Here is a 24,391-nt window from a genome sequence, read left to right as displayed (position 1 = left end):
AGTCATGTGACCGGCAATGGCGGCGCTGACGAGAGGTAGGTGAGCCCGGCGCCCCCACACCCACCGCGTGCCCCCCAGGCCGGGTCCGCACCCTCACAAGCTCCCCCGCTTTCCTCCGCCCCCTCCTCCGCCATTGGCCCCCTGCGCGCGCGCGGCGGGAGAAGGGGGCGACCCCGGGGCCGGGCCTGTCATCTTTCCCGCACCTCCAGCCCTGGCCTCCATTTGGGGGTTCTGAGGGCCGCAGTCAGGTGGACACACACCCTCACCAAGCGGCGAGACTCCGGGGCTTCCTCGAGTAGGGATGCGGGAGTTGGTTTCGGGTCGGATGGATCCGGGGGCAGTCTGGGGGAGAAGGGTAGGGGTGCCTCAGTGGACACCCCCCAGGGGACCCTTGCTCTTTCTCGCCGTCCCTGACAGCTGCTGCTGTCTAGAGGAAGAGACTGGTCTCGTGTCCGGCCTGGTTTGCCCCAGAGGAATGCTAGACCCAGACTGAACTGTGGCCCCGCCTCCCTGTGCTGTGCCAGCAGGACTTGGAGCTAGGACACCTAGATCCTGGGTTCTCTCTGGTGGGAAGGGGGCATTTCACCGTGCACAGACCGTGCGGGTTGAGACTCTAGGTTTTCATCTCAAGGATCCTATGATAGAGGCACAGACGGACAGCGGCTTCTTTTTGGATCACAAGGAATTGGGGTCACATTAACAGCCCCTCTTCCTAATTGGGCTGTACTTTATGTTGTGGGAAAGGCCTGGAGCTGACTGACAGGGCTCAGGTCCCTGGAGCTGAGCTCCTGCCTGATTTGCTGCTGACAACAGCTCTGCAGGCACTGGGTTTAAAGGTGACAATGAGAACTTTGTTATTGCGGGACTGCTAACACTTTACTGGCATCCCTAACAGACTTCCGGCTCTCAAGGAAAGGTCCCTGTCAACAACAGGGACTTGAACTATTTGAGAACGTAAAGAAATGAGGCGAGGAACATAGGAGATATTTCTGTCAGTGTAATCTGAGGGAGGTGGCATGTACGACCTTCATCCTATGAGGCCGTTTTTTTTTTTTTTCTCCTTCCTGTCTTTATCTGCACCTAGGATCTCCCTCTGCACTGGGAGAAAAAGAGAAGTTAGCCTGATGAAGTTCCTTGAGCAACTTGGAGAGGATCCTGCAGGAGAGAGGAAATAGAGGAGCGTTTTCTTTCTGGGCTGGCTGAGGAAATGCTATCATAACTCTTTACCTTCCTCGTCCCCAGCTCTGGCCAGCTGAAGGTGGAGGTGGAGGGATCCGCTACCACCATACCGTGGTCTTTTCAGGTACCTGTGCCCCAAGAGAACCTCAGTTCTCATGTCCTCCTATGTTCCGAGAAATCCCCATTGCCCAGTACCCCTACCCCAGATTCCTGGCTGTTTCAAGGGCTCCTGAGTTGGGGCCTGTGGGGGTTGGGGAATAGGTTTCTTACTTTCTTTTCTTTCCCATCCCACCAGGCCACACGATCTCCAAGTAGCAAGGGGGAAAGAGAGTGAGCCTGCATGCCAATTCTAAGCTCTTCCGGATCAAAGTGAGCAAATGGGAGGGGGTGGGAGTGGGGGTGGGGGTGGGAAGTCTCCTTCCCTTTTTTTTTTCCACTCTGAGGGGAAGGGGTAGGTTGCTGTGCTCAGGAGAGAAATGAAAGAGGCAAGCAAGACTGGTACTTGGCTTAGATAATGATGAAATATGGAAACTTGTTCCCAAAGGGTGCTGGGACTATAAGAGAGAAGTGGGAGATAGAAAACCTTAGTTTGCAGGCGCTGTTAGGGGTTGGCTTTGAGGAAAACAGAGGTAATATGGGGTTTGGAGGGAGCCTGAAGTAGGAGGCACTTTTATCTGCCAAATGGGGACGCCCCACTCTGAGTCCCTTTCACCCTGGGGGCAGTGTCGTTCGTCCTGTCCAGAATGGCAGCCTGTGGAGGCTCCTGCAAGAACAAAGTGACAGTCTCCAAGCCTGTGTGGGACTTCCTGAGCAAGGAGACCCCAGCCCGGCTGGCCCGGCTTCGGGAGGAGCACCGAGTGTCCATCCTCATAGATGGCGAGACTTCTGACATCTATGTGCTCCAGCTGTCTCCACAGGGTCCTCCCCCGGCCCCCCCCAATGGGCTCTACCTGGCCAGGAAGGCTCTCAAGGGGCTACTGAAAGAGGCAGAAAAAGAGCTGAAGAAAGCTCAGAGGCAGGGGGAGCTCATGGGCTGCCTGGCTTTGGGGGGTGGAGGGGAGCACCCTGAGCTGCACCGCCCAGGCCCACCTCCTCTCCGAGCAGCCCCACTCCTGCCCCCAGGGGCAAGAGGGCTCCCCCCTCCTCCTCCTCCCCTGCCCCCTCCACTCCCTCCTCGTCTCAGAGAGGATGCTGAAGAGCAGGAAACCACCTGCCCCATTTGCCTGGGGGAGATACAGAATGCCAAGACGCTGGAGAAGTGCAGGCACTCCTTCTGTGAGGGCTGCATCACAAGGGCCCTGCAGGTGAAAAAGGCCTGCCCCATGTGCGGCCGATTCTACGGGCAGCTGGTGGGCAACCAGCCCCAGAATGGGAGGATGCTGGTTTCCAAGGACGCCACCCTCCTGTTGCCCAGCTATGAGAAGTACGGCACCATTGTCATCCAATATGTCTTCCCGCCTGGCGTCCAGGGGGTAAGAAATCTCAGTCCCTTCCTGTTGGCCTCCTCCAAATTAACTCACTCTGATAAAGAGAATATGTTGCTAGACATGGTGCACTCCTGCTGTCTCCCACCATGCCTTTTATGACTGGGTGTTCTGGAGCTTGGCAGCAGGGTCATCTCCTTGAGGCCCAACTATTTTATTTTTATTTTTTTATTTTTTTTTTATTTTTATTTTTTTGGAGTTGAGGACCAAACCCAGGGCCTTGCGCTTGCTAGGCAAGCACTCTTCCACTGAGCTAAATCCCCAAACCCCAAGGCTCGAGGATTATTGCCATAACCCAAAGGCAGATGTAAAACTCAGGTGTGAGGGCTGGACTGTGACTCAGTGGTAATCTATCATATGAGCATCCCTGAGTTCAGTCCTTGCCCCCAAGAAAGCCAAATCAAACAAGGGAAAATTTTTTTTAAAGATTTATTTATTATATATAAGTACACTGCAGCTGTCTTCAGACACACCAGAAGAGGGCATCAGATCTCACTACAGATGGTTGTGAGCCACCATGAGGTTGCTGGGAATTGAACTCAGGACCTCTGAAAGGGCACTCAGTGCTCTTAACCTCTAAGCCATCTCTCCTGCCTGAAAAAAAAAAGAACTTAAAACCAGTTATGAGAGAAAGGGTTGCCCACTGTTACCCTGAGAGTGGCTGTGACAGACCCGTGGAGGCAAAGCCTGGAGTCAGTGACCCAGGTGAAAGAAGGGGCAGCAGGAAGGAACCCAGCTCTTCTAAACCTTGGGAGTGCTACTCTGTTCCAGATTATGAGACAATAGGAGCGAAGGCCAATGTCTTCCTGCTGGACAGAGTCATGTCCAGCCATCACCCCAACAGAGAAATTCTGAAGAAAGAAAAAACAAATGGAGACAAGAAGCAAGGCAGTAGTATTTGAGGAAGAGGAGGGAATTAAAAAGATACAATCTTTCTTAGTTGTTGCAGTTTTGCTAACTTATCTAGAAAGTAACTTCCATCACTTCTGAAAGCCCATTTGTTCCTGAATTGAGACTTGAGGGATTAACAATAAGGATTGTTCCCAGAAACAGCCTCTTGCTGCCTGGGCTCCAATGCCACCCTCTCCCTGGAAGGCTGTCTGTCAGTCTGCTGGGAATACACGTCCAAAGACTGACAGACCCCTTGCTGGTATCCAGGCCCTTGAGACAGTCAGCTAGCTACTCTCTGCCTCCTCTTCCTCTCAGGCTGAACACCCCAACCCAGGAGTTCGGTACCCTGGTACCACACGGGTGGCCTACCTCCCGGACTGCCCCGAGGGCAACAAGGTGCTGACCCTGTTCCGAAAGGCATTTGACCAGCGTCTCACCTTCACTATCGGCACGTCCATGACTACAGGGAGACCCAATGTCATCACTTGGAACGACATCCACCACAAGACCAGCTGCACAGGGGGACCCCAGCTGTGCGACTCCTCCTCATCTCCCTCTCCATGGCTTCTCCCTTTCACCATTTCTAATTTGGGGGAGCCATCCACCCTCTCAGTCTGTTTTCATTCTGGTCCTGATGTGTTCAGCTTAACACCTCCCCCACTCCACCCCCCACTCCCCAAAAGCATACTCTGGCTGGGTTATCTTGGGTTTGGAGATCCTTTCTCTTGGGAAGTGGGAGGGGGCTGAATTTGGTCCCTACTGAGTGACTCAAAATGAGGGTGGGTAAGGACGATTAAGTCCAAACAACTAACTCTGACCCTCATTTCTCTTTGCCCCCTCCCCAGGTTTGGGTATCCGGACCCAACCTACCTGACTAGGGTGCAAGAGGAACTGAGAGCCAAGGGTATTACAGACGACTGAAGTATGGCTCCTTTGCCAAGGCCCCCCCCCGCTGTCCTCTACTAGGATCCAACGGAAGCCTCTGCTCCTCTCTTGCTGCCCCCACATCACCCATGAGGGGATATGTCTGACTGGGATGGGAGCCCAGAGGGGAAGGGGATGTTCCTTCCCCTGCCCGCCACTGGCCAAGTGCTTCAGTGCCCTTTGAGCCACTCCCCTCTAGCAGAGGCTGGTTTCCAAGGTTCCCCTCCCTGCACTCGGTGTACATAGTCTCTCTGCCCCTGCTTCTCCAGTGTCCTTGGCTTTTCCTGGTATGTACCGTGCTCCAGTGACTAAGCTGAGAAAGGACCTGGGTAGGAAGGATGGGGTCTCTTGAACTCTAGTCCCTGAATACTGTCTCACCTTGGACTGATATTAGCTGCCTCCCCCAGCCAGCTGTGTGTTAAGATAACAGTAGTCCTACCTTAACGGATCCTTTCTCTCCTGTGTCTGTCTCTGTCAGTCTGTCTTTCTCTCGCTCTTCTCTGCCCCTATAAGGAGCCTCCTCACCCCCTGATCTGGAATTGCTGCCAGACTGTAGCTTTTAATTTAATAAAAATAAAGTGAAATATGCAACTCTATGCCACACCCGTTTTCTGTTCCTTGGAGAGGGTGGGGGTGGAGTGTGGAACAGGACCCGCTGAGGATATGGGGTAATGGGGAATCCTTGCATGCCTGAATGGGCCCTTTTTCCTCCTAGGAGCCACTCCCCTCTGGCAGAACTAATGCTGGGCACTGCGATAACCCTGCAAAGCCCTAGGCCACACTTGGATTGATGGGATCGGGATTAAGAGGGGTTTGTTTGTCGTTCAGCTACATTTGTGGAGAAAAGAACAACCCTACCCCTTTTGAGAAGTTTGGCTGCGGTGGGAGCCGGGGGGCGGAGCCGGGCAGGGGGGCGGATTCGGCAGTAGCAACTCCCCGGACGCACGCAGGCCTCAGAGCCCCCCAGCTTCCGTGGCCCCTAGGCCCTGAAACTTGAAGCAGGGTAGGGGTCCAGCATGAAGCCCCCGGACCGCCCCACCCCTGGCCGCACTGACCGGATACTGGGGGTCATGGGGGGCATGCTGCGCGCATGCGCCGTACCCGGGCAGGAGGGGGTAAGAAGGAGGGACCGCGGGTGGGGTCGGGGGTCTTATAGAGAACTTTAGGAGAATTGCACTCCACGACTCAGTTTACCGGCAAACAAAAGTTATATGGAGCAGTCGCAAGAATCCATAAATTCAGTTATGAGGGCCATATGCCAAGTTCTTGTTGACCCTTTCAGAATAATGTGCATTTTGACAGGAAGGAGAGAGGAAAGGGGAGGTCAAGGCAGCCTAAGAAAGGATCCTTACAGTGACTCTCTCGGCAGCCCCAGGAGAGAGATCCCTTAGGGCCTGGGAGTACCAAGACAGAGAGTGAATGTACCGAGGAGGATCAGACAGGGGAGCGCGAACGTGAGGTCCTCGCCTGGGCTCCGCAGCCCGGTAAGAAGCTGGGCTTGGGTGGGGCACAATTTGCCATCCTGCGCATAGTGGTGACTTCAGATAGATTCTGTTCATATTAGCATAAAGGCTTGCGCCTAATTTGCATGGGACCATTAATTCGCAGATACCACGCTTCTCTTCTAGCTCGATGTGTGTCCTCACTTCGGCGGGTCCCAAGCCCCCGAAGGCGGAGTGGAGTGTCCCTGCGCCCCACCCCTGGCCCTGGGCCAGCCCAGGCGCCCGGACTTCGCCTTAATTGGTGATTAGTTTTAGCTGGAGTGCTGGGGCCTGGAGGAAAGAAGGGTCGGGGGAGAGGGCGGGACCTGGGCTGTGTTCCCTACAAAGTGTTCCCGGTACACGTATGCCCTGCTTGGGGCGTGGGGGGCGAGGGGAGAGCTAGAACCTCAAATCCTTTTACACAAACCAAGGCCCCATCCTGAGAATCCTTCATCTCAGAGGCCAAGGGGCGAGTGAGGCAGACCCCCACCTCCAGGCTTCTCGCCTACCCAGCCCAGCACCCCGCAATTGAAGCTGGGATGCTACAGGGAGTTAGGCCTGGGAGGAGGGGCGGAGGTCTGGGGACGCGGACTTCAGGCGTGGAGGTGCCTGGGGGAGGGGGCTGGGGGAGCGCGGAGGGGCGGAGCCCGACCGCAGAGGCCCCGCCCCGCCCAGCACCGCGGCTCGGCCTGTTATTCCGCTCTCTGCTCGGCCGGGACCCGCGCGGCTCCAGTGGCTCCCGGAGTCGGCCCCCGCACCTCCCTGCCCGGGCCTAGAGCCACCCCTAAGCCGAGGCCGGAGACGGAGCTGGAGCGGCTGTCGCATCCCGGCCGGGCCTTCCCCATCACCCCTTCCTCTAGCTGGACATCTGGACCCGGGGCCCCGCACCGCCGGGGTTCCGGAAACCCTCCCCGCCCAACTCCGCGGCCCAGCCCCGCACGGCCCTCCTTCCAGACTCCCCTGCCCCTACTTCCGTCTACTCCTGGACCCCCGCCTCCTATCCTTTTCTTCCCCCTCCCCAAGCCTGGACCCCGGAGGGAAGGAGGGGGGTGTGCGCCCTGCGCCCTTCCCGCCCCGCCCCCCGTGATTCCCCCTGCATGGCCGGCCCGGGTGGGGGGTGCGGGGGGCCCCGGGCGCCATGCGGGGGGGTCACAAAGGGGGTCGCTGTGCCTGTCCCCGTGTGATACGAAAAGTGCTGGCAAAATGCGGCTGCTGCTTCTCCCGGGGGGGACGTGGTGAGTGTGAGGGAGGTCTGCCGGGGCCAGTATTGAGTTGGGGGGCAGCTTGAGGGGGATTTAGGGTATCTGCTTACTCTAGCCCTAGGCTGGAGCCTGTACATGTGTTTTCCAGAAAAGTGATTTAACAGAGAATTTCCAAGGTCCTTTCTACTCCTAGATTTCTGCTGAATCAAGTTGAGGAAGTTGAGGAAGGGTCAGAGGATCTATTTCGTTCCCATAATCAGCAAGTCAGGAGGGAAAATTCTCTTGTGATCCTCTTAGGCCCAGAACCTTGCATCTTCCTCAGATCACTTGGCTGAAAAATCTTCCAAAACGGGAGCAGAGGAATAGTGGATTGGGGGGTCAGGAAGAGGGGCATCTACCTGTAAGGGGTTTTTATAAGAACTCAAATTGCAGCTCTTCCCAATTGCTGGCCAAAGATAACCTCACTGAGCTGTCCTCACTGCCCCCTGTGTTGGGTATGTGCATGTGCTGGAGAGGTGGGCTGTCCAAAAACAATATATATAGTAATTATTGGAGTGGGAGGAGAGAGGCCTGGGGGTGGCAGACAGCTAGGTTCCTTCGTTCTCACCCCTCTCCAGGAGAATGGTCTGTACCTATCGGAAGGGGGAGTATTGTAGAAAAGCAGATGGCTACCCCCAGCTTCCAGTGTCTGCCCAGATGGCTGCCCCCACCCCCATATCTGTGCTATGCTCAGGGTATGGGGACCTCCACATGGAACTAGAGGAGCACAGGTGTTTGCTGTCCTTCCTCCCCAGGGTGCCCTTGCAAAGATTCTATCCTGGCCAGCTCAAAAGAGAAGACTCTGGAAGACAGGGTCTGAACATCATGGGGAGAACACCACGGGGGTTCTTCTAGGACCTCAGAGCTGGGCCAGTGTCCATGGACTCCTATCCTTTTCCTCCTATTCTAGAATCCTATTCTATTGCTGGCAGTGAGGGGAGCATGTCAGCGTCTGCTGTCTCAGGGCTGGCTGCCCTGTCTGGCCCCAGCTCTGGCCTCAGCTCTCATCCATGTTCTCCGGTCCCCCCTGGACCAGTAACTGGCCTGAGGAGATGGTTGGATCATTCCAAACATTGCCTCAGTGTGGAAACCGAGGCAGACAGTGGTCAGACAAGGCAATGTGAGGTGAGTAGGGGATGTCACAGAAGAAAGACATCCATGAAAGACACTGGGAAAGAGGGCAGGTTGGGGTCACTGGTCATTGGGGAACCCATCTACTGTTCATGACCTCAGTCACTGGATCTCTGTCTGTCCAGAACTGGATGCTGGAGCCAACTCTAACCACAGGACAGGAGTTGCCAGAACTGACGTTATTGACTACACTGCTGGAGGGTCCTGGAGTCAAGGCCCAGGTGAAGAAATAGAGCTGGGCTTGTGACATGCACCCATTTGGGCCAACCTCAGCCAATCAAACAGGGGCTAGAGGCATGGCTCAGTGGTTAAACATACTTACTACTCTTCCAGAGGAACCAGCTTCAGTCCCTAGCACCCACGTCACGTGACTCACAACTACCTGTATCTCCAGCTCTAAAGTACCCAGCACCCTCTGCTGGTCTCTATGGGTACCTGTACACATGGCCCCCATAACATAAAAACAAGAATTAATAATAATAATAATAATAATAATAATCATCATCATCATCATCATCATCAGTCTTAGCACTCTGGAAGCAGAGGCAGGTCGATGTCTATAGGTTCAAGGCCAGCAAGTTCCAGGACAGCCAGAACTACATAGAGAGACCCTGTCTCAAAACAAACGAGTCTTAAAAAGTCTAACTAATAGATCTGAGAAGGCTCTTCTCACTAAAAGGTATTCCTTTGTTTGCCTACCTCTTAACCTTCCAGCCAGCCGAAGAGGAAACTTTGTCTCAAGCTCCCAAGAATGAGGAAGAGCAGAAGAAGACAGCCCTGGAAAGGAGTATGTAAGTTCACAGGGCACTCTGGTTGCCAAACTTCCCCAAGATCCCTCACATTTTATAGCCCTCTGAGGTGGTTGTGGTGATAGTCTTTTGGTGCAGGAAGAACTGGCTAAACTAAGGATGTAGCCACACTCTGAAGTGAAGACATCCTTGTACTCTCTAGGTTTGTCCTGAGTGAGCTGGTAGAAACAGAAAGAATGTATGTGGACGACTTGGGACAGATTGTAGAGGTAGTTCTCCCTTCCCCTCCCCAGCCATGACCCACTGACCCCTTCCCTCTGCCTGGGGATATTTTTAAGAGACGTTGCTTCTCTGGGCCACTTTACAAATTCTCTCTACTTCTAGACTTTGTGCAGGGTGACCCACAGCTGAGTTTACGTAATCATAGCCCCATCTCATCCTCCCACAGGGTTACATGGCTACCATGGCTACACAGGGTGTCCCTGAGAGTCTCCGAGGTCGTGACAGGATTGTGTTTGGGAACATTCAGCAGATCTATGAGTGGCACCGAGAGTGAGTGCTGGAGCCCTGAGCCAGGTGCTGGGGATGGGCACTGTCTGGTAGTCTATCCTAGATTCCATATTGGAACCATGGGTCCCCTGAGAGTCAAGGAGCTGCTGGAGTTTTGTAGGGAGAATGACTAGGACATGTAGCTGAAAATCTGGGATGTGTGGAGGTGAGTGCTCTGAGTGAGGTGCTGTCTCTCTCACAACTCTTCCAGTTATTTCCTGCAGGAGCTACAGCAGTGTTTGAAAGATCCTGATTGGTTGGCTCAGCTGTTCATCAAACATGTGAGGCTGGGCCTTAACAGGGGAAGGGTTTGGGATGAGTCTGGGCTCTGTGGAGGTGGGCTCTCTTCTGTCACCATCCACCTGGCTTTCTTCAACATTATCCTTGCTAGGAGCGCCGACTACATATGTATGTGGTGTACTGCCAGAATAAACCCAAGTCAGAACATGTGCTGTCAGAATTTGGGGACAGCTACTTTGAGGTCAGTGGCTGAGGTGCCTTGTGGGGAAGAAGGGCAGGATCAGTGTGAACAGAGTTTTCAGCTACATAACTGCCCTGTCCCCAGGAGCTCAGGCAGCAGCTGGGACACCGTCTGCAGCTCAGTGACCTCCTCATTAAACCGGTGCAGCGAATCATGAAATACCAGTTGCTGCTGAAGGTCAGGACCACCCTTCTCCCTAGGGACAGGACCGTTCTCCCTTGGGACAAAGCTGGCTGGGGACAGGCATCTCTTCAGTCATCTTTAGGGCTCTGAAGGCCCTACAGAGCTTTCTTTTTTCTGTTGTAGGATTTTCTAAAGTATTACAGAAGAGCTGGCATGGATACTGAGGAGCTGGAGGTGAGGTCCCCAGGACACCGTCTCTGCCTCATCCTCTTCATCTTGTGGGTACCACAGTCTCCCGGTGGTTCAGGGATGTCCGGTTCTTAGGTAGAGGCCCCTGGGGTGGTGATGGGTGGAGAGGCTCTCTCAAAAGGAGCTTCTTCGCCAGTCATGAATCCGTTTGTCCAACAATGCCCCTCTTCACCTGTGTCCCAGCAAGCTGTGGAGGTCATGTGCTTCGTACCCAAGCGCTGCAATGATATGATGTCCCTGGGGAGACTTCGGGGATTTGAGGTATGGGGAGGGGGCGGGACACAGCAGTGAACTGTCGCTGTTCTCAAATCTTAGTACTCTGGATCCTTACGAGTAATCACTTCCTTGGGCCTGTTGGTGTGGGGGAGGGGATCTCTGATGCTCTTCAAACTCTTGTTGCACCTTCTCAGAGGCCATGGTGTCCTTCCTTCCGTTCCAGGGAAAACTGACTGCTCAGGGGAAGCTCTTGGGCCAGGACACGTTCTTGGTTACAGAGCCTGAAGCTGGGGGTCTCCTTTCTTCCCGGGGTCGGGAGAGGCGTGTCTTCCTGTTTGAGCAAATTGTCATCTTCAGTGAGGCCCTGGGAGGAGGAGGTCGAGGTGGCACACAGCCTGGCTATGTTTACAAGAACAGCATCAAGGTGGGGCGGGGCATATGGAGGGAGCAGACCTGATGGGGCGGGGCATATGGAGGAAGCAGACCCGATAGAGTGGGCTCTTGCTCTTGCGGCTTGCAGAATCTGAGGGTTGTCTCTATTTGCCAATCCAGGTGAGCTGCCTAGGGCTGGAGGGGAATCTCCAAGGCAACGCTTGCCGTTTTGCGCTGACCTCTAGGGGGCCAGAAGGTGGGATCCAGCGCTATGTTCTTCAGGCTTCAGACCCTGCTGTCAGTCAAGCCTGGATCAAGCAAGTGGCCCAGATCCTGGAAAGCCAGCGTGACTTTCTCAACGGTGAAGCTCCCACCCTCCCTCTACAGAGGCTCCCAAAGCTTTTTGACCCCCGAACTCCTTCCCCAGCCACCCAGTCTCCAGCCTTTGCTTCTTTAAGCCTGGCTTCTCTCCATTCTCCATCCACCCAGAATCCTCAAAAGTTCCAAGCACCTTACATTAGCCAAATTAGGAGAGCAGGAACTAGGAAGAAGGGAAGGCAGGGGAAGTGATCATTCTCTCCTGTAATACATCTCTATTCCTTCCCTTGTCCCAGCATTGCAGTCCCCTATCGAGTACCAGAGACGGGAGAGCCAGACCAACAGTCTGGGGCGATCAGGAGGGCCAGGGGTAGGGAGCCCTGGAAGAATGGCCCAGGTCAGCATGCACACACCCATCAATGGCTCTCTCCCCTCCCTGCTCCTTCTGCCCAGAGGGGAGGTGCCCAGAGCGCCTTTGCCCCTGGATACACAGGTATGAGGAATAGGGCAGAAAGGGGAGGGTGTTTCTTGCCCTCCCTCCATCTCCTTTTTGTGACTTTCCTAATTTTAATCCTCTTTCACTCTGGGGTGGGTCTTTATCTGGAGAGGACTGAGAGAAGACTGGTAGCCGTGGCTGATCCTCTGACTTGACTCTTTCTTCAGGCTCTCAGTGAGACCCCCCTGACTCCTTATGACCCCCCAGCCCTTCCCACTGTGAACAGTCCCCCGGGTCAGGCCAGGCTCGCCAAGCTGGATGAAGATGAGCTGTAACCCTGAAAGCCTTGGAATGCTGTTGGCTCAGGCATGACCTCTCAACGAATTTGGGGGGAATCCTGGCAACGTGCCTGAATCCATTCTTCCCGGTGTTTGGAGGATGGGAGAGCCTGGGAGAGAGATCAGTGTGGAGGGCAGTTAACTAGACCTGAAAGGACTCCTTTCTCCCCAAGGAACACAGGATCCGTCAGCTCCACTCCCTGCATGCACCATGACCCCCTCAAGTGGAGGATATGTAGGGGCTTGGAGGGAGGGCGAGGGCAGGGACCAGATAGAAATTATTGGTTTGGGTTGTGATTTTGTTTTCGAGTTTTCCTGTGAATAAAACTTTTGCTATATCACCGAGGTTGCTGTCCCAGGAGGGAGATGGTGAGGCTGCCGTGAGAATGGGTTGGTAAGGTAGCATAGAAGAGGTTTGCTGGCTACAGTCATGTGAGGAGGGCCCTGGTGATAAGACGGGGGCAGAAGCGGGATGTGGTGGTGTACACCCTTAATCCCAGCACTCAGGAAGCAGAGGCAGGTGATCTCTGAGTTCGAGGCCAGCCTGGTCTACAGAGGGAGACCCTCTCTCAAAAACAGTAAGACAAGAGAAGGTTGGAAGATAAAAAGAGACCTCTATCTTTGTTCCTTACCTGTAGTCAATTGCAGCATCTCTCAGTCCAGCCCTTGGGCTTAGGGAAAATGCTAGAGTTATCTTAATGTATTCTCCCCTTTATTCAGGCCTTCTGGGTTCTAGATTTATCCTTTGGTTCAAACTCCACCAGAAGACTCACTGTAGTGTGACTCCCTACTACCCACCCCAACATCTAGATCTAAAACACAAAATACCCTGGGTACCTTTCCTCTGAGGCGTCCATGTTCTACTGAAGAACAAGAGGATGGAGCAGCTCTGGAGTTTTCCTTTCCATCTTGAGGGGAAGGGGTAAAGTTTGTGCACGCTGAGTAGGAATGGACTCTTTCAATGCAGAGCTAAGGTGGAGAGCAGAAGGTGTCTCCCCCCTCCCAGCTTCTGGCACAGGGTCTGGAACAGAGAGAGTCAAGCGTGCAGAGACCCAGGTGCAGGTCCCTATGTATCTGTGTGTCCACTGAGTCTGTCAGTCCCCTGGGCTCAGTCACATGCACTGGGGTTTCCTCAGCAGACAATAGACTACTGGGGTAGGGGAGGGGTGGGGAGATGTGGGAACCTCCCTATGGGCCCCAGGTCTCCATGGCTGACAATGAGGGGAGGGATCTTTAAGGGGGGGGACAGGACGTGAAGCCCAGATAAGATTTCTGGGGAACAATGGGAGGAATTGAAGAGGAGAGGCCCACCCTCTCTGGACCCCACCCTGGGCTTTGGGGTCAAGGACTGGAGGGACCAGAGAGTGATGGGGGTATTCCAACTTATCTTTGAATGGATGAGGGCAAACAGCAGAATCCTGGAGCTCAGAACCTTTGTGTCTCTTCAGGGACCACAGGGGAACATGAGGTGGGTGGATAGCCCCTTTGTGCCCCTGGAGCAGCCAGACCCACCAGTGGCAGTGGTTAGCCACAGTGGGTAGCCAAGGCAGGCAGCAATGGGCAGCAGTTTCAGGAGAACTCGGCATGTCCTCTTGAATGCCTACTTTGAGAATAAAACTGGATGTAAGGAACAGTTACAGAACTTTTGGGCTCCTAACAAATAAAATAAAAAATTATTTGTTAGTTCAATATTTCCCCTAAAGCAGGCCCAGTCAGCCCTATTAGTGGGTAGAGTGGTTCTCTATCCCTGACACCACGGCTCACCACGTACTAGCTTGTAGAACAATAAAGCCTCTTATAGTTTTCTTGGGGGCAAGTTTGCCACATGAGGAGTGGGATTTGAGTGGGGAACCCCAACTGGCTGTGAATTTTGTGCTCCAGTGGTGGGGGGATGCAGAGGCTCAGGGAAAGACCTGTGACCCAAAGGAACCAGCTCTGTCTTCACTCAAAGCACAAATGAGGAAAACACCTCCCCAACCCAACCCCCCATGAAGAGGTGAGGGTCACTGGAAGTGACTGTGGATCTCTTCTTATCTTCCCAAGTTCCTCAACATCCTCACAGCAGGCTCTCAGGCAGTCAGATCTAAGAATGTGCGAGGAAACGCCTAACACGGGGACTTTTTCCACCCAAGCCTGACTCAAGGAGGTACTCTAGAGAGTACTCCCTGCAGGTCCGGATTGGACCCTGCTTTATGGAGGCGGGCTCAGGGCTGATGAGGCAGAGAGGGTATTTAAGACCAGGAGATGCTGCAGGGGGCCAAGGACAAAATGAGTGGGCCACTTGCCTCTGGGACATGCTCAGATCTGGAAGAGGCTTCCGACCTTAAGGCTCCCCTGAGCTCAAGGTTCAGGGAACCTCTCACCCACGCTCGGTTCCAGGAGCTCTTCGGGGGCGCAGAGCAGGAGCCGGAGCTACCAGCCGAGCCCTGCTTACCCTGGCTGTGCAGGCTGCGGAGGAGGAGAGCCAGCGCCTGTTCTGGGCCGGGGGCGTGGCGCGTGCTGCTGGCACGGCTGCCCCCGCTGCGTTGGCTGCCCCAATACCGCTGGCGAGCCTGGCTGCTCGGAGATGCTGTGGCTGGCATAACAGTGGGCGTTGTGCACGTGCCCCAGGGTAAGAGTCCCCAACTCCATCTTGTTGGAATTCCAAATTATGGGGCGCTTCGAGGGTGGAGGGGTAGGGGTGCTGGGGAGCTGAGAGTCCAGCCACCGGTGAGATGATGGAATTGTGTCCCTGCAGGGGTGAGGATCAGAGAGGGGGAAATTGAGGTTCAGTTTGGGAGGACTGTGGGACTCCATCATAATTCTCCACCCCCATCCCTCCTCATCTGTGCAATCCTGTGAGACATGCTGGACTCTGTTCCGCCTCAGAGAATTGGAGAGAGGCGCAAAACCTGCCACCCAGGACTTGGGCAAGGATCTGTGACGTTGTCAGCCTCACGACCTCCCACTGAGGCCCATTAACCTCTCAGTTCCCTCAGGTGTCATGATTTGTAGTATTTGGTGCCAGCCCAAGAGTGAGGGAAAGACAGTGTCTGGAGGTTGTGAACCGCCCCACCGCCACCCCCCTCCCCACCCATTTCCTTCTATTTCTCCCCAGGCATGGCTTTTGCCCTCCTGACCTCGGTGCCCCCCGTGTTCGGACTCTACACTTCTTTCTTTCCGGTCCTCATCTACAGTTTGCTGGGCACTGGGAGACACTTGTCCACTGGTGAGTGGCCAGATGCCCATGACTTCTCTTTAGGATGAAAAGAGGCATGAGACCTGGGGTGTTTTCCCGCCTTGGGACAGGGTCTCACTGTGTAGTCTTAGCTGGTCTGAAGCTCTCCACCGACCAGGTGGTCTCAAACTCCGAGATCTGCTTGTCTCTGCTACCTGCATGCTGGGATTAAAAGCGTGGACCAAATACACCTTACTTAGCAAGGCTGCTACTTAGAAGCTTTGGGGGCTGTATTCCCCTCTGGCCCCCAGCTTGCTGGAGTGGGTAGAGATGACAGTTTACAAGGATCTCCTTGTCACCTGTGACATTTGGTTAAAAGGAGCAACCTGAAAGGACCTCGATCTTAAAGGGAAAGAGATGCACAGTCGGCCCATGGTCCAGTGAGAGCACGTGGCGGGGGCACTTTTTGCCAGTGGGCACACTCTTTTTCTCCTTGCCCACTGGTTCCATGGGTGCACTCTTTTCCGCACCGGTTCCTGGCTGCTGCACCAGCTCGTGACCCCAAGGTCTTCAAGTAGGCAGCTCCAGAACTATGGGAGTCCCGGCTGCTGCAGGACTACTAATCTCTGCATTTGGTCTATTGACTGCAGGAACGTTCGCAGTACTCAGTCTAATGACCGGCTCTGTTGTCGAGAGGGTGGTGCCTGAACCCCTCGCGGGGAACCTCAGTGGAATCGAAAGGGAGAAATTGGAAGCTCAGAGAATTGGGGCGGCAGCCGCTGTGGCCTTCGGGAGTGGGGCACTGATGGTAAGCGAGCGTGGATCCGACCCGGTGAGGACCCTAGGGGATGGATCCACCGAAAAGAACCAGAACAATTGGGCCAGAGGATGGAGGGGAGGGGAAGAACACTCCTGAACTAGGGTTCCGGTCCCGAGTGGCAGATGTGCCGTGGGGAAGCTGATGCACTGTGTTTGCCGGTCTGTTGGAGATTTCACAGTCCCACCCCACCTCCCGCCGCCTTCTCTACAGCTGGGGATGTTCGTGCTGCAGCTTGGTGTCCTGTCCACCTTTTTATCCGAGCCTGTGGTCAAGGCGCTGACTAGCGGGGCCGCGCTGCACGTGCTGGTGTCCCAGCTGCCAAGCCTCTTGGGATTGTCTCTCCCACGCCAGATCGGCTGCTTTTCTCTCTTCAAGGTGGGGGTTGGAAAAGAGGTTTCTAGAAGTCACGGAAAAGGGCAACTCGATAGAGACGGAGGGTGGGGATATAGGATAGGTAAAAGGGAAGGAATGTAAGGAACTATGGCGCTGCCTGAGGGCGCTGGGGACGTAGAAGCCTTGACTGCCACTGGTCTCGGGGTCAGTAAACTGTGGTACCCAGCCTTTGCTCACTGTCCTTGCCCGCAGACGCTGGCTGCGGTCCTCAGCGCACTGAACCAGAGCAGTCCTGCAGAACTGACCATCTCGGCGCTCAGCCTGGCGTTGCTAGTGCCGGTCAAGGAACTAAACGTGCGATTCCGGGACAGGCTACCCACTCCGATCCCAGGAGAAGTTGTCATGGTGAGGGCGGCCCTAGATCCCTCACCCCAACTGTGTCCGGATCCTCACTATCCGGTGGGATCTGGAGGCTACCGCCCCCTTGTGGATTTCACAGAAGTCACAAGCGAGAGGTACCAGTGACTTTTCCAAGCACCAGAGCAATTGACCCATCCGAAGCCACCACCTGCACAGTCCCACTTCCTGAGTCGAGCACAAGGCCTCTTTGCTCATCTCCTTCCTTCTCACTGCACGTTTTCTCTCCGCAGGGGCTCTCACTGTAATTCCTTCCATTGTTCACCTAGATAATTCCTCCTGTGTAAATGAATGTCACAGCTTTCCACAGGCAACTCAAAAATGGTCAGGCATAGATAGTCCCACCTCTCCGCTTAAATGGCTCATGTGGCTCAAGTATCCATCAATCCCGTAGGATCCCCTCTTAGGTCCTTTGTCTATCTCTCCAGGCAAACACTCTGTGGCCTCTACACTCTTTTTTTTTTTTTTTAAAGATTTATTTATTATATATGAGTACACCGTAGCTGTCTTCAGACACACCAGAAGAGGGCATCAGACCTCATTACAGATAGTTGTGAGCCACCATGTGGTTGCTGGGATTTGAACTCAGGACCTCTGGAAGAGCAGTCAGTGCTCTTAACCACTGAGCCATCTCTCCAGCCCCAGCTGCTACACTCTTGAGACCTCCTTGTAGCCTCTGCCAAAGGCCTCAGCTCTTTCTAGACCCTAATGGGTTATTGTCTTCAGGTGCTTCTGGCAACCGTGCTGTGCTTCACCTCCTCCCTGGACAGCAGATACAATGTCCAGGTAGTGGGACTATTGCCTGGAGGGTAAGAGAAAGACCTCCCACCTCTCCCAAGATGGTCCTCCCTTGCCCTGCCCCTTCCTGTTTCCTCTGCTCAGTTTCTTGAAGCACCCCAATGACCTGTCCTTATCATGGCTCTCTCCCTCCATAGATTTCCCCAGCCTCTCCTCCCCACCCTGGATGATCTGCCCAGGATACTGGCTGACTCACTGCCCATCTCATTGGTTACTTTTGCTGTGTCCACCTCTCTGGCCTCCATCTATGCAGACAAGTACAGCTACACTATTGACCCCAACCAGGTGTGACTTGATTGTGACTGTCATCCCTTCTCAGAATTAACTCCCTAGCCTTACTCCCCTGTGCCTATGTCTTCCCCATCTTCATCCTTCTAGGAGCTCCTGGCCCACGGTGTCTCCAACCTCATTTCCTCTCTCTTCTCTTGCTTTCCCAACTCGGCCACACTGGCTACAACCAGCTTATTAGTGGATGCTGGTGGGAATACACAGGTAAGAAGGTATCCGTGGGTGAGGAGAAAGAATGGGATGTTCAGCAGGGGTGGCAGCAGAGGGAGGGGGAACAGGTGGAGATCCCAGTAGCATCTATGTATCAGAGGATAGGAATGGGAGAAGGGATTATGAAGAGGAGAGTTAGACAATAACGGAGCTCCTTGAGGACCTTTGTTGGCGGTAGGCACTGACAAAAGCTGCAATGTCTCAGATGTGATTAAAAATAAAAACAGGGGCTGGGGATTTAGCTCAGTGGTAGAGCGCTTACCTAGGAAGCGCAAGGCCCTGGGTTCGGTCCCCAGCTCCGAAAAAAAGAACCAAAAAAAAATAAAAAATAAAAAATAAAAAAATAAAAACAGCGGGGTTGGGGATTTAGTGGTAGAGCGCTTGCCTAGCAAGCACAAGGCCCTGGGTTCGGTCCCCAGCTCCAGAAAAAAAAAATAAATAAAAACAGCTGGATGTTGTATTACATACTCAGAGTTCTGGAAGTAGGCAGGCTGACTGAACAGAGAAGTATCTGGGGCTCAAGGCAGGCTGGGCCACGCAGAGACTGTCAAAACGGAACTGCTGGGCCATGGAGATGGCTCAGTGGTTACAGCACAGGCATGGGCACAGGAGTTCAGTCCTCTAGCTCCAGGGGCATGGTGACCAGTCTTAAAGGCAGAGAGGGTGTGGGGTTCCCCAGAGCAAGGGGACTGGCTAGGCTAGCCTGTATCAGCAAGCTCTGGGTTCAACTGAGAGACCTGCCTCAATGAATAAGGTGAATGGTGATAGAGAAGGAGTCCTGGTGTCAGATTCTGCAAGACACTTGTGCTTCTATACACATTCAAACATACAACAGTGTGCCACACACACCTACACACCTATAAATGTAGGCGACAAAAAAAATTCTAGTATTTCCCATAAGGATCTTAAAAAAAAAACACTCTCAAAAAAAAAAAAAAAAACAAAAGAACTAACCAAACAAAACGACAAAACGAAAAGAAAGAGCTATTCCACACCACTCCCACCTTCATACACGTTTTGTTTCCCCTATTTTTTTTGGTATCCTAAGTAGATGGCCAGCCTGTTTCTCAAAGCATCAGTACCAAAGGACCTTTGCAGATGGAGGTGGGCTACAAGAACAGGGAGGCTGAATTGCACATCTGGGAGGGATTCACAAGTGATAGGCATTTAGCTGGTGGGGGGGAGGAGCTAAGCGTGACTGGCAGAACATCAAGAACAGGGTGAGGGGGCTGGAGAGATGGCTCAGCGGTTAAGAGCACTGGCTGCTCTTCCAGGGGTCCTGAGTTCAATTCCCAGCAACCACGTGGTGGCTCACAACCATCTGTAATGAGATCCAACGCCCTCTTCTGGTGTGTCTGTGGATGGCTATAGTGTACTCTTATAAAAATAAGTAAATAAATTAAAAAAAAAAAAACAAGGTGAGAAGGGCCTATGTCTGTGTGGGAGGAACTCTGGCAGGAGGGAGACTTCTGGGGAAGAGGGAGAGTTTTGAAGAAGATGAGCCAGGCTGGCTGGCCAGGGAGAGCAGCTCCCATGCAGGTGGGGGTCTCTCTTGTCTATATCTTTCCTTCCCTGCAGCTGTCAGGCCTCTTCTCCTGCACAGTGGTTCTGTCAGTGCTGCTATGGCTCGGGCCCTTCTTCTACTATTTGCCCAAGGTAGGAAGGAGAAGGGGCACTTGATCGCTGTGTGCTTGAGTGGAACTGGATGGGTTCCAGAACCTTTGTCCTGACAGAGACCTGTCTTCTCCTTCCTAAGGCTGTTCTCGCTTGCATCAACATCTCCAGCATGCGCCAGATGTTCTTCCAGATGCAAGAACTTCCACAGCTGTGGCACGTCAGCCGCGTGGACTTTGTGAGAAATGGCACTACACCAGGTTGCCGCCCCCCAAGCACCCCCCCCCGGTTCTGCCGTGTACTAAAGCTGACCATCCTTAGTTCTTTAATCCGTGCAACCTCCAACATACAGACCTCATACATGCATGGGGGAAAAGGAAGGGTGGGATGTGAGTCCATTATGCCTGAGTGTTTGTTTGGACATCTTTTGGGGGTGGTTCTGAAGACTGAACTCAGAACCTCATAAATATTAGGAGAGTTCCCTACCACTGAACTATACCCCTAGTCCAGACTCCTAACTCACCCAGGGTTTGATGTTATATTTGGTGTGTATGCTTAAGTGAGCTCTTCTGTCCACCACACTTCCTTTCTCCTGGGTCATCCTTGCTTATATTTGTCCTTGAACCTGTGTTCCTTCTGTGGAATCCACCCATATTCATGCCCCTCAGGCCGTGTGGATGGTCACATGGGTGGCTGTCGTGACTCTGAACGTGGACCTGGGCCTGGCTGTGGGTGTGGTTGTCTCTATGGTGACAGTGGTCTGCCGGACTCAGAGGTGAGCATGGAGATGGGCTCCATTGAATTGAGGGAAGGGTGATAGATACCTTGGGTGACTACAGTCAGCCTGGGGCGAGCCTGGGACGCTGACTCCAGCTTCTTCCCTAGGGTGAAGTGCCTGGCGCTTGGATTGGCTGAGGGGACAGAGCTCTACAGGCCAATCAGAGAGAGCCATAAGGTGGGTGGGCTGTAGCCTAAGAAGCCAGGAGTGATCACTCTGTTTCTGACAGTCTTACTCCTTAGCTCCTCCAGGTTCCAGGCCTGTGTATCCTGAGCTATCCAGCGCCCCTCTACTTTGCAACTCGTGGACAGTTCCACCGCGTCTTGGAGTGGCATCTGGGGCTTGGAGAAAGAACCAAGGTGAGGATTTTGGTTGAGGAGCATGGACCCTCTGGGACTGGGAGGCTGGTAGGTTCTGAGAATGGCACCTGTGTGATCTTATTGTCTTTCTCTATTTACAGCCAGGTAGTGTACCTGACAAAGGTGAGGTGGGTTGACAGAGAAGTTGATTTGGTCGTGAACCACGGAGTTGGCTGGCACTTCTGCTTCCTCCCACCATAGGTGCTGAGCCTATCAGAGTGGTGATCCTAGACTTCAGTGGTGTCACTTTTGCAGATGCTGCAGGGGCCAGGGAAGTGGTCCAGGTGAGGGAGTGGTTAAGCTAAGGAAAAGCTCCTAGTCATCCCTCTCATACCCTCCATTTGGGTTAAACCCCTCTGTTTGATTCCTGCAGCTTACCAGGCGGTGCCAGGACGATGGGATCTGCCTTCTCTTGGCTCAGTGTAATGGTTTGTGGAGTGAAGAACAGAGGGGTGGGAGGTGAGGGACTGACTGGACACTTGTAGGGCGGATTTGGAGGCCCCAGCGCCTGACACTTTTCCCACACAGACTTGGTGCTCAAGACCTTGACCCGGGCGGGACTCCTGGATAGCATGACTCCAGAACAACTCTTTGTGAGCGTCCAGGATGCAGCTGCGCATGCGCTGGAGAGGCTGGTAAGGGGGAGGAGCACCAAGAGTGGGAGCCAGGAAGTGCTGTGCTAGGGTACTAAAAAGATGAGGACCCCGGGAAGAGGGATTCAGAGAAGGGACTGAGAAGTAGGGAAGTGTGAAGCTACCTAGTAGATTGGAGGGCAGGGGTGGGAACATCCTTAATCCCCCCAGCACATGGGAGGCAGAGGCAGGAGGATTTCTTTGAGTCTGAAGTCAGCCTGGTCTAGGACAATCAGAGCAACATAGAGAGACCCTACATCAAAAACCAAACCAACCAATTCATCAAACAAACACACATCCTAGCCAAGTTCAAGAGTGGGACACCCTTTACCAAGGGTGGAGAACTGAACTAAGGTTTCCAAAGGGGTGATATGCTCCCAGAGCATGGGTGAGTCTCAGAGAATGTGGTACCTAATATTCCTGAACTGTCCACTTTTGTTCTCCAGAAACCTACTGGCCCGAAGATTTGTACAGTGTGGGTCTGACCAGTTACTTAAGAGTGTGAGAGGCCCCAACAGTATGTGTGTGAGGAAGGCCAGGATCCTTGAGCTCCCCGGTAGTTGCAACCAATAACATGAAGCTGAGAACATCCAAGGCCCATGAAGTGGGTCCAGGAATCTGCATGTGGGGCTCTCCAATCCCCCCAAGCCCCGCCATACCCAAAGTACCAGAGACACAAGTAAAAATGGCTTCCACCGTGTGTTCACCAGCCCCACAGAACTACAGTCACAGTGCTTTCTGTAGGGGTATGTTGGAGCCGGGACACATGGTGCTGGATCCAGAGCTGGGGTGGGGTGCATGTCCCTGGGGTTGCAAATTGGGAGTTTCCCTGCCCACCTCAGGAGGTGAGAGTGTTTCCACTTGAGGGTCTTAGAGTCCGTCTGGGCTCTTTGGCACTTGGAAAGTGAACCTCCCCATTTCCTGCCCCATAGGAGTGGGGTTGGGGAGGACTTGGCACTGGCTGTGGGGGAGGATATGGCTCCATCTGGCCTCTGGTCACTCACAGAAAGGAAGGGTGTCACCAGGACAAGCCCCTGTTAGGAATCAGATTGGTGGAGAGGGTCGGGAAGCCAGGGTGTTCATCAGTGGGGTGCTCAGGGATTGGGGGGGGGTGGTTGCTGGAAATTCCTGGCAGGGAGGAGGCAGGCCCAGCCTGACAGTGTGAAGGCCCAAATCAGACGTTACTCGGCGGTCATGCACTGTAGCCGGTGTTTGAAGAAGAGCAGTCGATGTTTGGCCACCTGACTTTGGTCCAGTGATCCCGGGTAACGGTAACGGGCATAAAGTTCAGCCCCTGGATCCTTTGATGTCCAAGGCAGCTTCACCTTTGACGCATGATCCACAACAACATCAGAGCAGGAGCCAACTCGAAGGGAACCAAGACCATCCAGGAAGAATTCTGGGGTGAGGGTGGGGAGAGCACACTGTTAAAGTTCCTGAGGGGAGAAAAGGCCAATTCCTATACTGGACTGAAATACAGAGCTCGGAGGGCAGCTATGCAAAAACTATGTTGCCAAGGACACTTTAGCTTCTTTTGATCTGATTTACTCTTTTTTTTTTTTTTTTTGGTTCTTTTTTTTCGGAGCTGGGGACCGAACCCAGGGCCTTGCGCTTCCTAGGCAAGCGCTCTACCACTGAGCTAAATCCCCAACCCCTCCATCTGATTTACTCTTGTGTGGCGTTCACTACAATAAATACCAGTACACCCCCTCTGAGTAGGGTCTAAGCCTGGGGAAGTGGCGGGGAAGGTCAAGTCTGACCAGCACCTGTGCTGTGGGAGGTGTAAGTTGGGCAGAAGAAAATGGAGGTTTCAGGTGCAGACCTTGGTCAACCTCTTTAAACTACTCTGGTGCCTGTGCAGAGGGTGGTGGGAGGGTTCAGGTGGCAGCGTTGCGCTCCGTTGCGCCCCGCTGCGCCTGGTCCTTCCCATTCCTACGCCCTGCCAGGAGGGGGCGCCACTCACCCAGATGAGCCACCCGGTTGAGGCGTGGGTCAAAGCCCACCTGGCGCACTTTATCTGTGCGCGCCAGGAAGAAGTTGACTACGCCGTCGGTGACCACGCAGTTTGGAAAGCCAGCGAGCTCGTGGTGGAAGCCCTGCTTTTGCCGGAGGCAGTTCCCAAAGCCTGGGGCGCCCGGCTCCACACTTAGCAGCTGTCGGTAGGTGGTAGCGTAGCCCGAGATCTCCCGCACCGCGCCCCCAACCTGCGGGGAGCGAGAGAATGCTCTAGCTAAGACCAGGACCCGGAGAGTAGGGTACTTCCTCCCTGCACCACTGTCCCACCCTTATCCTACCTCACCACACAGGACCCACACTACCCCCCAGACTCGCTTCACCCAAGAACGTTCCGCTCTCCCATCTCCCACCCCACATCCGGCCCTTCTCCCTTACCAAGTCCAGGGGCGTCCTCTCCAGGACATCCACAAGCTTCTCCAGCCGCGTGCGCGCCGTGAAGACAAAGTCGTCGTCCACCCACAGCACGTATTTGGTGGTTACTTGGGACACCGCCAGGTTCCGACCTGCAAACCAACCCTAGGAGAGTTGTATATGGTTGGGGAGTCTGTAGAAACAGGGAAACCCTGCCATCTTTTTCCCTCTCCCTGACTCAAGATGGCCTGTGTCCCACTCTAGACTTTTGAGAGCTTTCCGATGACCGGAAACTAGGTTTTAAAAACCCCGGAGGTTCCCACCCCTCTTCCTAGACATTTTGAGCCCTTTGGGGAAGAGTCCTGTACTTCATTGCTTCCTCCGTCCGCCCGTCCTCCCGCCCACCCATCCATCCACTCATCCACTCATCCACCCATCCACCCATCCACCCATCCA

General features: G+C 54.0%; 4 protein-coding genes across 38 annotated transcripts in view; 3 read left to right on the top strand and 1 right to left on the bottom strand.

Annotated features, from left to right (window-relative positions):
* Dtx3 (deltex E3 ubiquitin ligase 3) lies at window positions 1-5,074 on the top strand. 15 transcript variants are annotated; one of them, XM_087558638.1, is made up of 6 exons: window positions 1-35; window positions 1,243-1,303; window positions 1,475-1,548; window positions 1,922-2,651; window positions 3,870-4,087; window positions 4,400-5,074. In XM_087558638.1, exons 3-6 carry the CDS (start codon window positions 1,520-1,522, stop codon window positions 4,473-4,475), a joined length of 1,053 nt encoding a protein of 350 aa, XP_087414764.1. In that variant the 5' UTR covers window positions 1-35; window positions 1,243-1,303; window positions 1,475-1,519; the 3' UTR covers window positions 4,476-5,074. The 15 variants fall into 15 exon arrangements, with proteins under 15 accessions (XP_087414764.1, XP_087414767.1, XP_087414761.1 ...); XM_087558641.1 differs by having other exon boundaries at window positions 1,903-2,651; XM_087558635.1 differs by having other exon boundaries at window positions 1,085-1,303.
* Window positions 5,075-5,393: 319 nt separating this feature from the next.
* On the top strand, window positions 5,394-12,507 carry Arhgef25 (Rho guanine nucleotide exchange factor 25). 6 transcript variants are annotated; one of them, XM_087557303.1, is made up of 17 exons: window positions 5,394-5,593; window positions 5,848-5,962; window positions 6,107-6,221; window positions 8,111-8,325; window positions 8,457-8,552; window positions 9,046-9,122; window positions 9,283-9,349; window positions 9,529-9,632; window positions 9,841-9,910; window positions 10,021-10,110; window positions 10,195-10,287; window positions 10,417-10,467; window positions 10,666-10,743; window positions 10,922-11,122; window positions 11,251-11,431; window positions 11,685-11,881; window positions 12,052-12,503. In XM_087557303.1, exons 4-17 carry the CDS (start codon window positions 8,143-8,145, stop codon window positions 12,157-12,159), a joined length of 1,596 nt encoding a protein of 531 aa, XP_087413429.1. In that variant the 5' UTR covers window positions 5,394-5,593; window positions 5,848-5,962; window positions 6,107-6,221; window positions 8,111-8,142; the 3' UTR covers window positions 12,160-12,503. The 6 variants fall into 6 exon arrangements, with proteins under 6 accessions (XP_087413429.1, XP_087413426.1, NP_001387885.1 ...); NM_001400956.1 differs by lacking the exon at window positions 6,107-6,221 and having other exon boundaries at window positions 5,434-5,593; window positions 12,052-12,507; XM_087557304.1 differs by lacking the exon at window positions 8,457-8,552 and having other exon boundaries at window positions 5,565-5,593.
* A 1,850-nt stretch (window positions 12,508-14,357) lies between these two features.
* Slc26a10 (solute carrier family 26, member 10) lies at window positions 14,358-23,276 on the top strand. 8 transcript variants are annotated; one of them, NM_001134595.3, is made up of 18 exons: window positions 14,358-14,773; window positions 15,260-15,370; window positions 15,970-16,127; window positions 16,350-16,514; window positions 16,725-16,877; window positions 17,616-17,698; window positions 17,825-17,972; window positions 18,066-18,179; window positions 19,764-19,841; window positions 19,942-20,037; window positions 20,468-20,574; window positions 20,685-20,754; window positions 20,820-20,936; window positions 21,038-21,041; window positions 21,138-21,220; window positions 21,310-21,364; window positions 21,465-21,571; window positions 22,015-23,073. In NM_001134595.3, exons 1-18 carry the CDS (start codon window positions 14,407-14,409, stop codon window positions 22,051-22,053), a joined length of 2,055 nt encoding a protein of 684 aa, NP_001128067.2. In that variant the 5' UTR covers window positions 14,358-14,406; the 3' UTR covers window positions 22,054-23,073. The 8 variants fall into 8 exon arrangements, with proteins under 8 accessions (NP_001128067.2, XP_087414621.1, XP_087414620.1 ...); XM_087558495.1 differs by lacking the exon at window positions 21,038-21,041 and having other exon boundaries at window positions 14,396-14,773; window positions 21,310-21,358; window positions 22,015-23,276; XM_087558494.1 differs by lacking the exon at window positions 21,038-21,041 and having other exon boundaries at window positions 14,396-14,773; window positions 22,015-23,276.
* Window positions 22,255-24,391, bottom strand: part of B4galnt1 (beta-1,4-N-acetyl-galactosaminyl transferase 1) — a 20,426-nt gene continuing 18,289 nt past the window's right edge. For all 9 annotated transcript variants that reach the window (XR_015624367.1, XR_015624366.1, XM_087558936.1 and 6 more), the window contains 3 exons: window positions 23,960-24,100; window positions 23,532-23,772; window positions 22,255-22,967 (listed from right to left, as the gene is read on the bottom strand). Coding sequence is in view for 7 of the 9 variants with exons in the window: in XM_087558936.1 (XP_087415062.1) it covers window positions 22,750-22,967; window positions 23,532-23,772; window positions 23,960-24,100 (600 nt within the window). In the remaining 2 variants the exon portion in view is untranslated. The remainder of the gene's footprint in view (window positions 22,968-23,531; window positions 23,773-23,959; window positions 24,101-24,391) is intronic.

The sequence above is a fragment of the Rattus norvegicus genome, chromosome 7 (genome assembly GCF_021556685.1).
Source record: "Rattus norvegicus strain SHRSP/BbbUtx chromosome 7, alternate assembly SHRSP_T2T, whole genome shotgun sequence".
Classification (NCBI taxonomy): domain Eukaryota; kingdom Metazoa; phylum Chordata; class Mammalia; order Rodentia; family Muridae; genus Rattus; species Rattus norvegicus.
Note: the sequence above shows the minus strand (reverse complement) of the source record. Positions and strands in the feature narration are given on the sequence as shown.

Bases quoted from the DNA above. Each gene is read 5' to 3' on its own strand.
- Slc26a10 (NM_001134595.3), top strand. From the start codon at position 14,407: ATGCTGCAGGGGGCCAAGGACAAAATGAGTGGGCCACTTGCCTCTGGG. The intron at 16,515-16,724 runs GTGGGGGTTGGA...CCTTGCCCGCAG, and splicing joins GCTGCTTTTCTCTCTTCAAG to ACGCTGGCTGCGGTCCTCAG. The intron at 20,755-20,819 runs GTGGGTGGGCTG...CTTACTCCTTAG, and splicing joins CAATCAGAGAGAGCCATAAG to CTCCTCCAGGTTCCAGGCCT.
- Arhgef25 (NM_001400956.1), top strand. From the start codon at position 5,495: ATGAAGCCCCCGGACCGCCCCACCCCTGGCCGCACTGACCGGATACTG. The intron at 8,553-9,045 runs GTGAAGAAATAG...TTAACCTTCCAG, and splicing joins GTCCTGGAGTCAAGGCCCAG to CCAGCCGAAGAGGAAACTTT. The intron at 10,744-10,921 runs GTATGGGGAGGG...CTTCCGTTCCAG, and splicing joins GGAGACTTCGGGGATTTGAG to GGAAAACTGACTGCTCAGGG.
- Dtx3 (XM_087558629.1), top strand. From the start codon at position 1,520: ATGCCAATTCTAAGCTCTTCCGGATCAAA. The intron at 1,549-1,921 runs GTGAGCAAATGG...CGTCCTGTCCAG, and splicing joins CTAAGCTCTTCCGGATCAAA to AATGGCAGCCTGTGGAGGCT. The intron at 2,652-3,869 runs GTAAGAAATCTC...TCTTCCTCTCAG, and splicing joins TCCCGCCTGGCGTCCAGGGG to GCTGAACACCCCAACCCAGG.